Source organism: Vidua macroura, chromosome 3 (assembly GCF_024509145.1).
Source record: "Vidua macroura isolate BioBank_ID:100142 chromosome 3, ASM2450914v1, whole genome shotgun sequence".
In the NCBI taxonomy this organism is placed as follows: Eukaryota; Metazoa; Chordata; class Aves; order Passeriformes; family Viduidae; genus Vidua; species Vidua macroura.
In genome coordinates, this window is record NC_071573.1 from 6,158,656 (window position 1) to 6,173,990 (window position 15,335).

The following is a 15,335-nucleotide window of genomic DNA, read 5'->3' on the forward strand; positions in this document are numbered from 1 at the left end:
CTAAGTGCCACAACCAGACTTTCCTTAAACATCTACAGGGACTGTGACTCCCTGGGCAGCCCATTCTAATGTAGAACCACTCTTCCTGTGAAGAAGTTCCTCCTGATGTCCAACCTAAACCTCCCCTGGTGCAGCTTCACGCAATTTCCTCTCATCTTGCTGCTGGTTGGCTGGGAGAAGAGACTGACCACCACTGGGCTACAACGTCCTTTCAGGGAGCTGTAGAGAGTAAGTAGGTCACCCCTGAGCATCCTCTTCTCCAGGCTGAACACTCCCAGCTCCATCACCTGCTCCTCGTAAGAATTGTTTCCTCGCCTCTTCACCAGTTTCATTGCCCTGCTCTGGACTCGCTGCAGCACCTCCATGTCCTTCCTGAATTGGGGTGTCCAGAACTGGACACAGCAGTCGAGGTGCAGCTCCATCAGTGCCAAGTGCAGGGGGAGAATCACATCCCTGCTCCTGCTGGCCACACTGCTCCTGACGCAGGCCAGGATGCCACAGGTCTCCTTGGCCACCTGGGCATATGCTGGCTCATGTCCAGCTGCCGGTGACCACCACCCCCAGGTCCTTTTCCTGCATTTGCCAATTTCCAGCCACTCATTCATCCCCCATCTTCTATCACTGAATGGGGCTGTTCTGGCCAAAGTGTAGAACCCCCCCACACTTGGCCTTGTTGAACCTCATACTCTTGGTCTTGGCCCATCAATCCAGCCTGCCTGAGATCCTTCTGCAGAGCCCTCCTGCCCTCCAGCAGAACAACATCCCCAGCCACCGCGGTGTCATCCCAGAATTTGCAGATTCGAGGCACCCCAGGCCAAGCCGACGGCAAGGGTCCGCAGGAGGGCACGTCCTGCCCCTCTGCCCACGGCTGAGCTTTTCCCTCCCCCAGCTATGGGGGCAGCAGGGCTTCACCGCCTCACGGCAGCGGCCTTGCCGGGCAGGGGGAGCCGGCGGCGCCTCACGGCCGGCGGGGCGGGGCGGGGCGGGGCGGGGCGGGGCGGGGCGGGGCGGGGCGGGGCCGCGTCCGCCCGCCCGCCCCCGCAGCGCGGAGCCAATGGCCGCTCGAGGCGGCGCGGCGGCGGCCAATTGGCGGCGGCGTGGCGAGCTGCCCGGCAAAATGGCGGCGCCGCCGGTGGCGGGACGGGCGCGGTGCTGCCGCAGCGGCCGCCATGCCCGGTAGCCGGCGGAGGGGGCTGTCCCTCGGGCCCGCCGCCCTGAGGAGGCGCAGCGGCGGCGAGGAGCAGCTGACGCGGCGGCGGCGGGCGGAGCTCCCCGCGGAGGAGGGGCCGGTGGAAGGCGGCGCGGGCCGAGGCCTGCCCGCGGGGGAGGCGGCGTGCTCGCCCCGCGCTGCAGGTACGGCGGGAGCGGCCCCTGGGGGCCCCGGCCCAGCCCGCCCTGTCTCGAACCGCGGGGGAGGCGCGGCCGAGTCGTGAGGAGGGGGTGGTGCGGTGTAAATCTCCGCTCGCCCGGCTCGGCCCCTGGGAAGGAAGGGGCTGTTACTGTCGAGAGCAGGTTGAGCCAGCGTGCCCCGGGGGCCGGGCAGGCCAGTGGTACCTGGCGTGCGGTAAGAAGCGCATTGCCAGCAGGCCAAGGCAGGTGTGCCTGCTCCTCTGCTCAGCCCTGGTGAGGCCGCATTTGGAATACTGTAACCTGTTCTGGGCTCCTCAGGACAAGAGAGACATGCAGCTCCTGGAACTGGCCCATCAGAGAGCTACAAAGTTGGTTAGTGGTTTGGAGAATGTCTTTTACGAGGAAAGGCTGAGGGAGTTGGGCCTGTTTAGCGTTGCAAAGAGAAAACAGAGGGCACATCATCAATGTGTATAAATATCTACAGGGAGGGTGCAAAAAGGATAGACCAGGCTCTGCTCAGTGGTGCAGAGCAGTAGCACAAGAAACAGGCAGACACTTGAGCACAGGAAGTTCCACCTGAACATGAGGAGGAACTTCTGTACTGTACGGTGACCATGCACTGGAACTGGGTTGCCCAGAGAGAGTGTGGAGTTGTCCTCACTGGAGATATTCCAGAAGCATCTGGGCCCAATCCTGTGGCATGTGCTCTGGGATGACCCTGCTTGAGGAGGGAGGTTGGACAAGGTGACCTCCCTTCCAACCTGACCTATTCTGTGATTCCCACAGCAAATACTGAGAGCTAACCAAGGAGAGGATAAAACCTCTGTGGCCATGCTAGGCACTTCAGGGCAAAACATCCTAAGATGTTCCTCCCGTAGTGATAGCATCTTTTAAATTATTTCTGTAGGCTTTCACATCCGCAGCATCATTTCTAAAGGGCAGAGGTGACTAGCTGAGTTTCACATAGGGTGTTTAATTCACTTACTGGTCAAAGGCAGCTGCAAGCAGGTTTTGAATAGCTATACTCCTGCTTTTGATGGTCCTAGCTGGAAGGGCTCAGCAGAGGAAATACAGACAAATGTAGGTTATGACCCAGAGTAGTTTGGAGGCCCATTAAAATAGCAGTTCATCTCAGAGTTTGGATGAAAGACACAAAGCAAGCAAGAATACAAAATATTCTCTCATAGAGGTATACATAATTTTTCTCTTAATGTAAGATTAAGTCAATGTTCTCTCAAGTGTAAGAACTGACATCATTACAATCAGATCCTGGGTGCAAAGGTGTCAGTATCATGTAATTTTCTCTAATCTCTGTGGGGCTATAATTGGCAGATTTGTGTATTTAATGTCTAGTTATGAACAGTATTCCTGTTGTGAGCAAAGGAATCCTGGTGAGTGTGAACTTGATTTTTATTCTTGGTGTTCCTAAAGCGTTTTCTTTTGCCTTGACCTGTCCTGTGTTCTAAGTGATTTTTGTCTTTTATTTGTTTTTTTTTAATAAAGATCCTCTTTGTTTTTATACAGAGCCATGTTTACATAAGACACCAAAGAGATCATTGAGTAGGAAATCCCGAATACCTACTTTCAGCTCTCCTATTAATGACACTGAGACACAGCAAGAAATCTTTTGGGATTCTCATTCACCAGTTGCACACAGATTAGGTAATACCAAAATCCAGACTTCAGGACACCTCTTTGAGGCATGCAGTGCGAGTGTGGCAAAAGTTATAAACAGTTTCTTGGAAAAAGGTTCTTTTCTCTTATAATGGTTGTTTGATTTTACTTTCATTATAAACCCATAAATTCTTCAATACAGCACTGAATCAATCTCCGATGTTTACAGGTTTATTTGAATTATTTGAGATGTACTGCACTTCACAAACTGGATAGATTTCAAAATTTTAAGAAGTTTGTTTGTTTTCATAGGCAATGGAAAAAGCAAGCAGTCTACCAGTAGATGCGCAGTAGAAATTTCGGAAATCGTTAATCGTATTGCTCCTCAGGTAATTGTAACTTTCTAAAACAATGCTCTGCATGTGCAGTAATCAAAGGAGAATAGTGCTTCATCCTTAGCCTTGGTTTTAGTTGCAGTAGTGTCATGGTAAGAGTTGGGCATGTAGAAAACTAGTTTATAGAATGGGATTGAATTAAAATAGTCAGCATAGCATTTACTGATAGTTGTGTGAGTCACAGATGCTGTAAAAAAGGACACATGAAGAAACTTGCAGCAGCTCTATTTTAGAAAGGTTTACTTTCAGAATACAAGGTTTACTGCCCTTGGTCTTAAGAATACTGTTTATTTATCCTTAATTACTTATCTGTTAAAAGGTAAGAGTTTCTTCAAATACTGGATTTATTTGGCAGTTGTTTTTAAGCATTTTGAACAGTCTTGATTGACTGCTGATTTACAAGAACATGACCGAGACGAGCAATATTTTGCAATAATATAAACATAGTAACCTTACTTCAATACTATAAATAATTTTCCTCTTTACCCCAGTATCTCTGCCCTTTCCCTCTTGCCTTGAACCTGATGTCCACAGCCCAGAAAGTCGAAAACAAAGTGCTGTTGCATTTTAAGTACAAGAAGAAAACATGTAATTCCTAAAATAGATCTGTAGTATTTCGCTTGCAAAACATGCCTACTTTTTTGACAGGGCTGTTTAAAATATATTTACTGTTTAGCATATTTGTGAGAAATTATACTAAAAGAGTTGGAAAATCATTGATAAGTGATGCCATTGCATACCTTTTAAATTATTACAGTTCTGCCATAAATGTAATGTGCTGCTTATGTTTTTATTTTTTTAAACAAAAATAAATTTTAAAAAACCTTAAATATACTAAGAATAAGAGAACCTATTTAAAATTACCCTAGAAGTTAATAAAGTTCAAATTACTTTTGCTGGCTTACACACAGTAATTTCCTACATCCCCTTGCTCTGCCCCTCTAAAAATTCATCACAGTATTGTATCTCCTTCATTTCAGAATTCAAATTCAAGCCTGAACTTGGAAGCTCTGAAACAATTTCATTTAGTTTCTAAATGTCATTTAATTCTGTTTAAAGACTTTTTATAAATCAGTTGTAGTGGAAGAAGTCAGATTTTTTTTTCTGTAAGCATACAGAATGTAATTCATTTTAAGGTCTCTAATTTGTTATTGCTGCTAGCCTCTCAGCCAGCTCCTTAGTAGTATACTGAAATAAACTAGATGACATCTTATTTGTGTAAGCCTGAAGTAGACTACTAGATTTGCATGCCAAAAGTATAATTCAGTTATTTTAATTGAAATTTCTGCTTTATATTGATATAATTAAAGTGATGCAACTATCAGTGGACATTGTTGCAGTAATCTCACTTAACTTGTTTTTGCTCTTATCTGTGGCTTTCAACATGTTTCATCCAGTTTATTTAGTGTAGCAACTTTTCACTCATGCAAGATGCGTGTCTAATCCAGTCTTTATCTGAAATCAAATTTCTAAGCATTATAAATCTAATTATTCAGGATGAAAAAGCAGCCTGTAATGAAGACTCCCTTTTAGGAACATGGATTGGTGAGGATGCTATTCCCTGTACACCTGTAGTAGTAAAAGGGCGAGCTAGGATGAAGTTAAGTTGTACAAGGTAAGTTACAGTGTTTTCTTGCCCATCATAGCTGGGCTTTCATGAAAAGGGCTATGTGGTCTTCTTTGTATAGTGAACCATAGGATTGTACATTAGCATGTAGAATGCTTTTAACTGTGGGCTTGTTACGGCTTCTTGCAGGGGGTGGATGTTGACTGCATATTGGAAGCAGTGGGATTTAGTCATGCCTTTGTAGTTGTTAAACTAGAGAATGAACAGCTCATAGGGTCATGTAACTGAACTTGGCCAAACTTTCTTGGTAGCTCTGATTTTATTTTCTGCATTTTCTTTTTAATCCAGAGATCTTAAAATAAAAAATCCCGAAGAGGAACTCATGAAATTGGCTAAGGAGTTTGATAAAAATCTAGTAGAGTTAGATGCTGTTCAGGAACAGGAGAAGCTTGGTCACAACTTCATCCAGACCACCTCAGAGCCTTCAAGTAATTCTAAAGACGGAATAAATGTGAAGAACCGGAAATCACTCCTTGGTGAAGGATCTGAAGCAGATCCTGCTGCGTCCCTGAAACCAGTTGGACAGAGCACTGGCATCGCTGTGGCAGAGCCCTGTCAGTCCAGCAGCCAAAAGTCTGTAGACCTCGAGGCTGAAGTAGCCCTTCATGCTCTTTTTGACTCTTCTACCCAGAAGTGCAGTGGACAGTTGAGCCAAGAACTGTCAGATATTTCTTTAAATAATAGTTTTCATAAAATTAAAAGTACCTTGGAGGAGAATCTTCCTGAGAAAGTTGAAGAGACACAGCATGGTAATTCAGAGGCATATCAAAAAGATACTCTGTTTGCAGTAGGCAGTGTGGACCAGACTGTACCAAAAGCTGATACTGACACCCTGACAAAAAAAAATACTCCTTCTTTGAAGACACAATTGGTGGCCTCTGCTAAGCTTGCTGGAGTAGTTCATGATGACTTTGATGACTGGGATACAGATCTTTTGGCAGATGACTCTTTTGTGATGCAAATAACCCAACATCCTGAATTGATAAGTACTGAAGAACCACCACAAATTCCTGCAAATCCATTTGTGCATGATTTCAGTGATGCTAACAGAACAAAGCAAAGAAGTAGTGGCAATTCAGAAACTCCTCTGGGGACTGTAGACAAATCTAACAGTTTGCAGTACTCACCTTTGAAACATTCTAGTAAAAACTCTCAACATGTAAAATCACTGTCTTTACAAAAGCCATGTAAGACAGAAAACACCAAGACAGAAACCAAGGCCTTGCCTGGTAAATGTGATGTTAAGCCAGATAAAACTAAATCTGTTTGGAAAAGTACCCAAAATAGTGATTTGAACCATATTCCTGTTTCAGTACAATCTGAAATGAAGAACGGAAATGAATCTACTAAGCCTAAAAGCGATCCTCTTTTTCCTTCAAGATCTAATCCTCATAGACAACCAGCAGGAAAATCTGGGAATAATGCTCATATTATTTCCTGTCAGTCATCCAGTGTTTCTACCAACACGAAACCTAATGATCTAACCAAAGTGGTTAACCAAGCTAATATAGGTCACTCAAATCAAGTTGAAATACCAAAGAAATGTCCTCTATCTTTTGATGACTGGAATGAACCAAAATTCTCTGATGAGATATTAGGTATGTTTTGTGGATCCGATAGTCTTTGGGATGCAAACTATGAGGATGATGAATTGTTATATCAGGTGTGTGATGATATAGAAAAGCAAACTCAGAGCCAGGATGTTAAACAAGGAAATGAAAAAATTAAAACAATTCAAGGAGCCAGTATTAACTCCAGATCAAATGCTGATAACAGCTTCCCAGCATCTAAACAAGGACTACCTGATCTCTTGGCACAAAAAACAAATGCAAAACAGGAGGCTCTCTCACTAAATGATGCCTGCAGGAATTCATCAAAGATAGTGCATGGGCTGGCCACAACAGGTCATGCAGTGAACTGTAAGAACATCTCAAATCCTCAGGCTGCGATCTCAGGTCCTTCTCTGGAGTGTAAATACACACTGCCTAAAAACTGTCATCAAGATGCTTCTGAAGATACTGCAAAGACTGTTTCAGGGAAATGGTACAGGTCAAATTCTGTGCCAGCAGGAGAGACAGGTTCTGAAGTAAGTCCTGTTAATGCAGTAAATATTTTTAGTAGAAAAGCACTCGACAGCTCACATTTCTCGTATAATGCGGGAAAGATTCCAAGTAGCAGCTCTGGTAACAAAACTTCACTTGTGCCTTTAAAGTTTAAGTTCCGAAAGATTAACAATTCTCAGGGTGGTCTTCGTGTAGGGTCTGAAAATTCAGGGAATCATTCTGGCATTGGAATTACTCTGCAGGGTTTGGAAGGAAGCAAGAATCAGGTGAACGTGACTTTGCACTGCAAGCTTGACAATAAGAAATCACCTTTCAAGAGGCACCTTTCAGAGTCTTTTGCACAGACTACATCAGGTATCTGTCTTTATTGTATCACTGTTAGACTGCTTGTTTCTTTACTGTAGTCAGAATGTCAGAGAAATTTGTACTGTATTGCAGCTTAAAACAGGCTTCAGTATTCATGTATTCAGTTAAAGTGTTAGCAGATGTTCTAAGGAGGTTATTTTCTCAAAAATTAGATTGTCTTGATGCGTATCTTGAATTCCTGTAGTTCAGGACACCTATTTCCTTTCCACTTCTCTAAAGACCACACCCTCTCTCCGTAGACACTCAGGTTCCCTAGGATCAATTATAGGCTGATGCAGCACTCAGCATACTATTTTCTTAAACTGTTACTTAAAAATGCTGGTATTTTGTTGCACAGTAAAACCCTAGTTAATGATAGGACAGGGGAAGAAGACACCAGGTGATATGGAATGCCACTTCCTTTATAGTACTGTGCACCTGGAATTTGGGACCTCAAATCACTTGATACTTTTCAGTGCTCAGCCTCTATTGTTGTTCACTCTGTGGCTGAAATTGCCAGTGAAATATTGTTGTGTTACCAGTCTAAACACTAAGATGCCCCTTCATCCGGAGGAGAGGTCAGTCACTTCTTTATTGCCAAGAGACCATCAGTAATATTCCATGCTCAGTGTTACTGGGGAAATGGAGAACCAGTCAAGTGCCAGTCAGTCTTATTTTCACTTGATCTCACAGCTTGGCAAAGTTTTAATCAATATTCATTCTGATAAAACATGCCTTTAAGAGTGTCCTGTATTAACCTCCATTATAAAGAAGCACTGTTGCAAAGGAAACAAAACAATGAATTATTGAAGAATGAGAATTTTATCTGTTTCTTCCCCAGCAGAGAAGCATATAAATGGAAAGTAGCAATTTTGGATTATAAGGGGGAAAAATGGGGAGAGATAACTAGTTATTCTGTGGAATATTTAGAGGGTAAAGGAATGAAAGAAGATAGCATAGATTTTCTTTACAGATAAACCATAGCTTTCTTCATCTTAAATTTTGAGGGAAAGGACATTAACCAAAAAATGGATATTAAGTGGTCCTTTCAAAAATTGCTATTTAATTTTTCATGGACACTTTTTTGTGAGAAGCAAATATAGCCTTTGTTCTATTTATTCACTTTGAATACTTATTAAAAATACATTAATTGGAAATTGGTGTATTAAAAATGGTAAAATTATTGATATGTGCAAGGAGTGTTCCTGTTGGTTCCAGTGAGGTCAGGATTTTATAGTATGGGAATTTATAGTTCTGTAACACACCATATAAATTGCTATGCTTAGCTATCATGTTCTTGTCTCCTTTGCCAATTTTTATTGCTACTTTTGACCTTTTTTCAACCTATCTTGTTTTATTTGTGTGACACCTGTACTGTATCTGACCCCTGTGTCTGTACTATCTCCATGTTCATATCTCTGCCTAACTCACTAAATTGTAGAGCCCTTTTCACTTTGATAGCCTTAATTTTCTTAACCCATTGCCATCTCCTATGTTGACTCTGATGTCATAAGGTTCACTTGAAGGGCACCCAAGTAAAATTTCCTTGAAGCAGATGTGTGCATCCCAGTGTTTTCATTGGGAGGTAGTAATCAGTAGCACTACAAAGGTCATGCATCTTGCCCCCTTCCTGCCTTGGGGACAGGATAGATGAGCCATTTTTAACTTGGGTGCCTGGTGTGTCAGAATAGTGTGCTCCTGCCATAGATCTTCAAACAGTGGAAATGGCTAAGTTAAAATACATGTTGAACAAACCTGAAGCTCCTAATACATGGTGGTTTTTTTTTTTTATTATTTACAGTGTCTGTGGTAGAACAAAAAAATAGAAAATGTTCTCAAGAGGAGATCGAAAGAAAAAAACAAGAAGCTCTTGCACGAAGAAAGTCCAGATCACAGGCATTCTTTAAAGATGCTTGAAAGGGAGTGTATTTTGTCTGTGAAGTAAGCTTTTGATAGGGAAATACTGTAATGCCAGAAGACACTTTTTGAACTCTTCACAGCTATTGATGGCAAGGTTTTTCTGGTTTTGAATATAAAAAGACCTGGAACTGAATCATAACTAATACTCTGGAGGCACTTCATTTTAATTAAAAACAGTCAGTTATAAATGTGTAGTCCCAATCTACATTCAGCTATATGAAGATTCTGTTGAGGTCACATGTTAAAATTATATGGCCTGAAAATCATGAAAGTATTGGTATACACACATAATGAGGGTGTCAAAAAACAGACTGGATGTGTTTTGGCTGTATTACTGCAAGCATTCTAATCTGTAAGAAGACTCTCAAGTACACACAGACTAAGAAATACTAGTGTTTGCTCTCAGGTAGAAGAAAGTTTTAAAATTTTGGGTTAAATAAAGTACAATCTAAGAAACATCCAACATCAGAAAACTAATGGAAATGAACAGACTTTGGAAAGTGTGCTCAGTTTGTCTCTTACCTGGGGTAAGAATTGTACATAGAGAAGGATGAATTTATTACAGAAGTTTCATTATGTGAAAAAGTGTCCTGCAGAGGACATGTTATATTCTAAATTCCTTTCAGGAAGAACTGGAAATACCCTAAGGAAATTAGAACACCTTTTTCTAAAGGCACTTCACCAAGCTAATTAAAAAAGGTAGCCTATGCCATTTTACCAAATCATGAGCAATACATAATACACCAGGTGAAATCTCAACAACTATGCATCAGTTTAGCCATCTGGGTTGTACATATTTCCAAACAAAAGCTGTTAAATTATAAAAATGCTGTGTCATGTCAGCTTCACAGGCTGCTAGAATGTTTAATCTGATAGATGGGTGTAGAGCTCAGACTGCAAAAACTGCCTCTGGGTAAGCTGCAAGATATTTTTCAACTGAGAAATGCTTATATGTAAACATGTGACACTATGAAAAGTGACTGTAATTTTTCTTTGTAAATAAATAACTAGGAAATGTTCCTCCAAAGGTTGGCGGAAGCTTTTGGGTTATGTAGTATGCCATTTTTGTAACTCTTGAAAATGTAAGTATTGTATATTTGTAAGTCATCATTAAACTTTTTTTTTCATATTTTTCTAGTCTGTTTTTGAAAATACTCTACTACAAAGGCTGGTAAAGGGGAGTGAAATGGGGATTCCATGTGGGATTTACCTGAAGCCCTCACTTGGTAATTTCCCTAATTACTTGTTGCCTCAATTCTCTACCCATTGTGGTGACAAAGTGCTTCCTTTGATCCATTTAAGCTAACAATCCTTGATGGACAAACTGTTTCAACACACAACCAGCTGCAGTGCAGTCCTGAAGTATTTAACTGGGGTCTTTTTTGCTTGTATTAACCACTGTGGGATCAGTGGCAGTTGATTAAGGCCACCAAAGCCCATGCAGGTGCCCAGTAAGCCTTATAGTCTATGGCTGCAGCTCCCTCCCCTGCTGCTGTTGTGAAGTGTATGATGAGTTGGGTTATTTCACTGATCTGACTGAAAATTAACCCAGAAAAACATTTTCAGCTTTTCAAAGAAGTTCATCATAATAATACCCTCAATAGCTAACATACCATGAAATAACGAGATTTTGTTGTATCGTCAAGCCTCTGCTGGCAGTTTTCTGTTTAAAAGAAGATTTGCATGTCCATATGACAAATAAGTGTAAATCCCATACAGCAGCTATTGGAGAAATTTGATTTATCCAGACAATATATTTTGCTCTGTGTACCTGAGGTATGCTTTTCTTAGTTTAGACTCTCCTAGAACGCCTCAAGCAGGTAACGTTCCAGATGCCAAGCAAAAGGCAATGAGAAAAGGCTACTACCATCAGTGTTAAATATAAGAGTTGCAAAAGTGGCTTTTAAAGTACTGATGCACGAGAATGTTAAATATTATTGAGAAAAGTAAAAGAGAAGCTTTTGCTACAACAGTGTTCAGCTTAGCAATCATTCCCTCCCCAGTATGTTTCCCTAGATACAATTCTAGATACAATAAAGAAACCAGGGTATTTTTGTTTTCAGGGATAATTTTCTTAATTACGATTTTAGAAGATGAAAGGAAGGAGCTATTGTAGATGTTGAGTTTTTTTTTTTTTTTTAGGAAGGTTTCATTCTGTGATGTGAAAGGACTAACTTTCAATCAGGTTTGAAATTGGGGTAAATAATGGATAAATAATACAGGCTAACCACATTATGGCTCCACAAGCTCTGCGTGGAAATGACACAGCCTGAATGCTGTCACTGTGTGTCGTTGAGCATGCTCAGAAAGTTTAAAACCAGCTAACTGCTGATTTTCTCAGCACCCACAATAGAAAGACCCTGGAGCTGCCCACCTAATACTGGCCAGAATATACTGGCTCACCCTTTATCACCAGCATCAGTGCTGTAAAATAAGAGTTCAGTGTATGACAAGGGGGAATGCTCTTTCCATGGGGGGTGTGGAAAAAGCCCCTTGCAAACTTTCCAATGCGATGAAGACACAAACTCCAATTATTGTCCCTTGTTACTCACTCAAATACTTCCTATGTGCTGCTTATTTAAAACATATTTAAGGAATCTGCTGATCAGTGTGACACATAACAATTTTGATATCGAGGCAAATGCAATTTATTGCCTGCTGCTTTTAAATTAATCACGATGGAGAGACTTTGTTATTTATTTTACTTTTCATAAGTACCTATTTTTAGCATTTATTGGACTTCAAAAGCCTGTAATTTGTTTTTTATTAAACATTACTTTCCAAATAGAATTCACAATATCTTAGGAACATGGTTTACTTACTTGATGGTGGGACAAACTGCCAAGGTTTTTTGGTCACGGCCTGGCTATCCCCAAATGCCCTGCTATACCATCTCTCAGTTAACAAACTGAATAGAATTGCTTCTTTTTGTCACTTGACTTGCTTCCTCCACTCACCACTGAGAAAGTAAGTTGAGCAGCAGGCTCATCACCCCACAGATTTTAGAGGTTGTGCTCAGCATCCTTTGTGCTTCCTGGTGAGTTCTTGGTGGCCCACTGGTATGCCTCAATCGTGGAGTCTTTTGAATGCTTGTAGCAGACAACAGATCTTCATTAGGAAGTATCTACATAATTTTAATTAATTAATACATATGTACACTTAAGAAATTTAGTATTTCAATAGCTGACATTTTATTATGAAGCCACATCTTCCTCCAGGCAAAAAAGTCCTATACAAATAGTAACAACAATCTTCAATACATTCTAAATTAAATTATGACTGTCAGGTTTCATTATAAATTAATTTATGACTGTTTGCTTAAGCACTCATCTTTTCATTCAGAGCATACCAATTTTTTATGTCAGTAGAGCTATCAGTGAGCTTAAATGTAATGTAAATAGAATTCCTGTATGTCTCCATATCTAAGTATAATTTTTATTCCACAGATATTGATGGATTTCACAATGAGTGATTTTGCTTGCTAAAATCCAAGTATTATCTTTCTCAAGTAAAACCTGTAGTGGATTTTTTCATTTCTTTTAGGAAAGGCAGATACAATCAGGAAGAGGATCCATTCACCATTATTCTCCATATCTGTATCTAAAATTCTACACAGACATACATTCACACCCTTCCTCTTCATGCTAGGGAGGGATCACATTTAAAACATTTGAGAAATTTAGTAATACTGGGGGTTTATTGTGTTAGTTGTATCAGATTTTCAGAGAGGCCAGCACCCAGCAGCTCTTCAAATTTTGGCCTATAAGGCACAATTAATCTTGGGGTTGCAGTTCAGGAATAGCAATGTAATCTTACACTATGTGTACCACTTATTACATCTAGACCTTTATACCCAGAGGAATAACATAGATGAATTCATTGATTTTATCTTCTTAAGCCTAAAAAGAGCTACAATTTTTCAGGAAAGAATAGCTGGAAGCAACAGATAGTGACCTAAATAGTAGAATTCCTAAGATAAAATAGAAGAAAATGAACACAAATGCTTCATTGTTTGAGAGCTGTATTGTCTGCAACACACTCCAGTGAATCCAGTGTTTGTGGAAGAGGCCAAGGCAGATATAATCTGTGGAGCTAAAAATGACAGCCTGAGTAAGTAGCCATCAGAGATGAAGCTGGGAAGACTGGCAATTGTGCTGTAAATCATAACTGCAGTGTTTGTTCACAGCTCTGGTTTCCACATGTACTGGTAGTTTTGTAAGAATAGTCAGAAAAGTCCTGCCTCATAAAGCATTTAAGGATATCTAATGTACTGTTCTTATGGAACTAAATATAAATTTCAGTGACAGTTGTCTGGATATAATGTCAGTATGGAACTGACACACCATTAAGGGCCTGATCCTGCTCTTGCAGTGAATTCCTCAAAGCAGTGGAGGTAAGGGGGTGACTCAGTTGAATAAAGAATCAAGCCCATGCATTTCATTATTACAAGTAGTTCTTGTCTTTAGCACTAGCATTTATCAAAAATATTATTGATTATGCATATTTTCAAAGTTTTTTGGGGAAAAGGTTGCATTTACACATGCCTTCTAAAGACCACAGTTAACAGCTTTCACCTCAAACAGTTTGGTTAAAAGAGGTGAAGAGTAAAGGATTTATAGATTTCTATTTAAATAAAGGTTGTCTGCTCTTTGCAGCTTGTACTCCACAAAGGAAAAACTTGATTTAAGTTTTAACCCTGGGAAATTAGGATCTGTGTAGACATGGAAATGAAGTTTTGCATACACTGCCACACTCCACTAACAGAAGAGATCCAAATAAAATATTCTAACTGATCATGGCAAGTTAGATTTGGGGTATTATTCTTTCTTTTGTCTGAGCAGGAGGGATTGCTTACATGCCTCAAGCTGAGTGTACATCAGGCATGTTTTGTAGCTCTAAGGCCAAGTGTCAAAGGATATTTAAGCACCTTGGGAAGTTACTCATGGGGAGTCACATTGGTGGTTCAGAGTGGAATGATAAAGAGCTCGATGAACAGTTGGTTTTGAATATCCCAGTAGATATTCACTGTATCTACTGCACCTTTGGGTGTTAGAGGCCTTCAGAAACCTGAACTGTGACAGCAAAAAAAATGGACATAATGAGGGATAGAAAAATGTGTTCTCCAAGCCATGAGTAAGAGTTCAGAAACAGTAAATGAAGTGTTAACACTTCTGTCATGGTTTCACCCCAGCCAGCAGCCAGGCCCCAGACAGCCACTTCCTCACTGCCCCACCAGCAGGGTTAGGGAGAGAATCACAAAGTAAAAGCTGGAAAACTCCTGGGTTGAGATAAAGACAGTTTAATAGGGAAAGCAAAGCAAAACAAGGAATGAATTCACTATTTCCCACGGGCAGGCAGGTATTCAGCCATCTCCAGGACAGCAGTGACTTGTGAAGACCAGTGTTATCACTGCAAATGCTCCACCACTTCCTCCTTCTTTCCCCAGCTTTATACACTGAGCATGATGTCAGTATTTTCTGGAATATCCCTTTGGTCAGCTGGGGTCACCTGTCTTGGCTGTCTCTCCTCATGCTCCCTGACTTCCCTGCCAGCATGGCAGTACACGAAGAAGAAAAGGCCTTGGCTCTGGGCAAGCCCTGCTCAGCATAAAAACAAAAACATCTCTGTATTATCAGCCGTGTGCTTAGCACAAATCCAAAATCAGCCACTGTGAAGAAGATTAACTGCCCCAGCTAAAACCAGTACAACTTCCTTCACCAATAATGACTTGCAAAGGATCATTTTTAGAAAAATTTCTCTCTCATGTTCTACAGCAAAATCCTGAAAAATGCTTAGAAATTCACACATTTGAATTCCTGACTTTTTAGTTGCTTCTTTTAGGCTATACTTTAACCTGGATAGGGACAATGGGGATAGATGTTTTTGTAAACTCTAATGCTGTAAAAGAAGACAACATTAACTGCAATAGCTATTTCTTTATTGAACTTGAATAGGTGTTAGCAATGAATAAATGACCCTGAATTTTACTCTATTTTCCATCTTGCTGAAATTGCAGCATGC

At 40.9% G+C, this 15,335-nt stretch overlaps 1 protein-coding gene across 2 annotated transcripts; it reads left to right on the forward strand.

The window, feature by feature from the left end:
- Positions 1-1,169: 1,169 nt before the first annotated feature.
- Positions 1,170-10,443, forward strand: ETAA1 (ETAA1 activator of ATR kinase). Of its 2 annotated transcripts, XM_053974549.1 has the most exons (7): positions 1,170-1,353; positions 2,875-3,012; positions 3,277-3,353; positions 4,856-4,974; positions 5,275-7,072; positions 7,292-7,403; positions 9,196-10,443. In XM_053974549.1, exons 1-7 carry the CDS (start codon positions 1,170-1,172, stop codon positions 9,309-9,311), a joined length of 2,544 nt encoding a protein of 847 aa, XP_053830524.1. In that variant the 3' UTR covers positions 9,312-10,443. The 2 variants fall into 2 exon arrangements, with proteins under 2 accessions (XP_053830524.1, XP_053830523.1); XM_053974548.1 differs by having other exon boundaries at positions 5,275-7,403.
- The last annotated feature ends 4,892 nt before the right edge of the window (positions 10,444-15,335 follow it).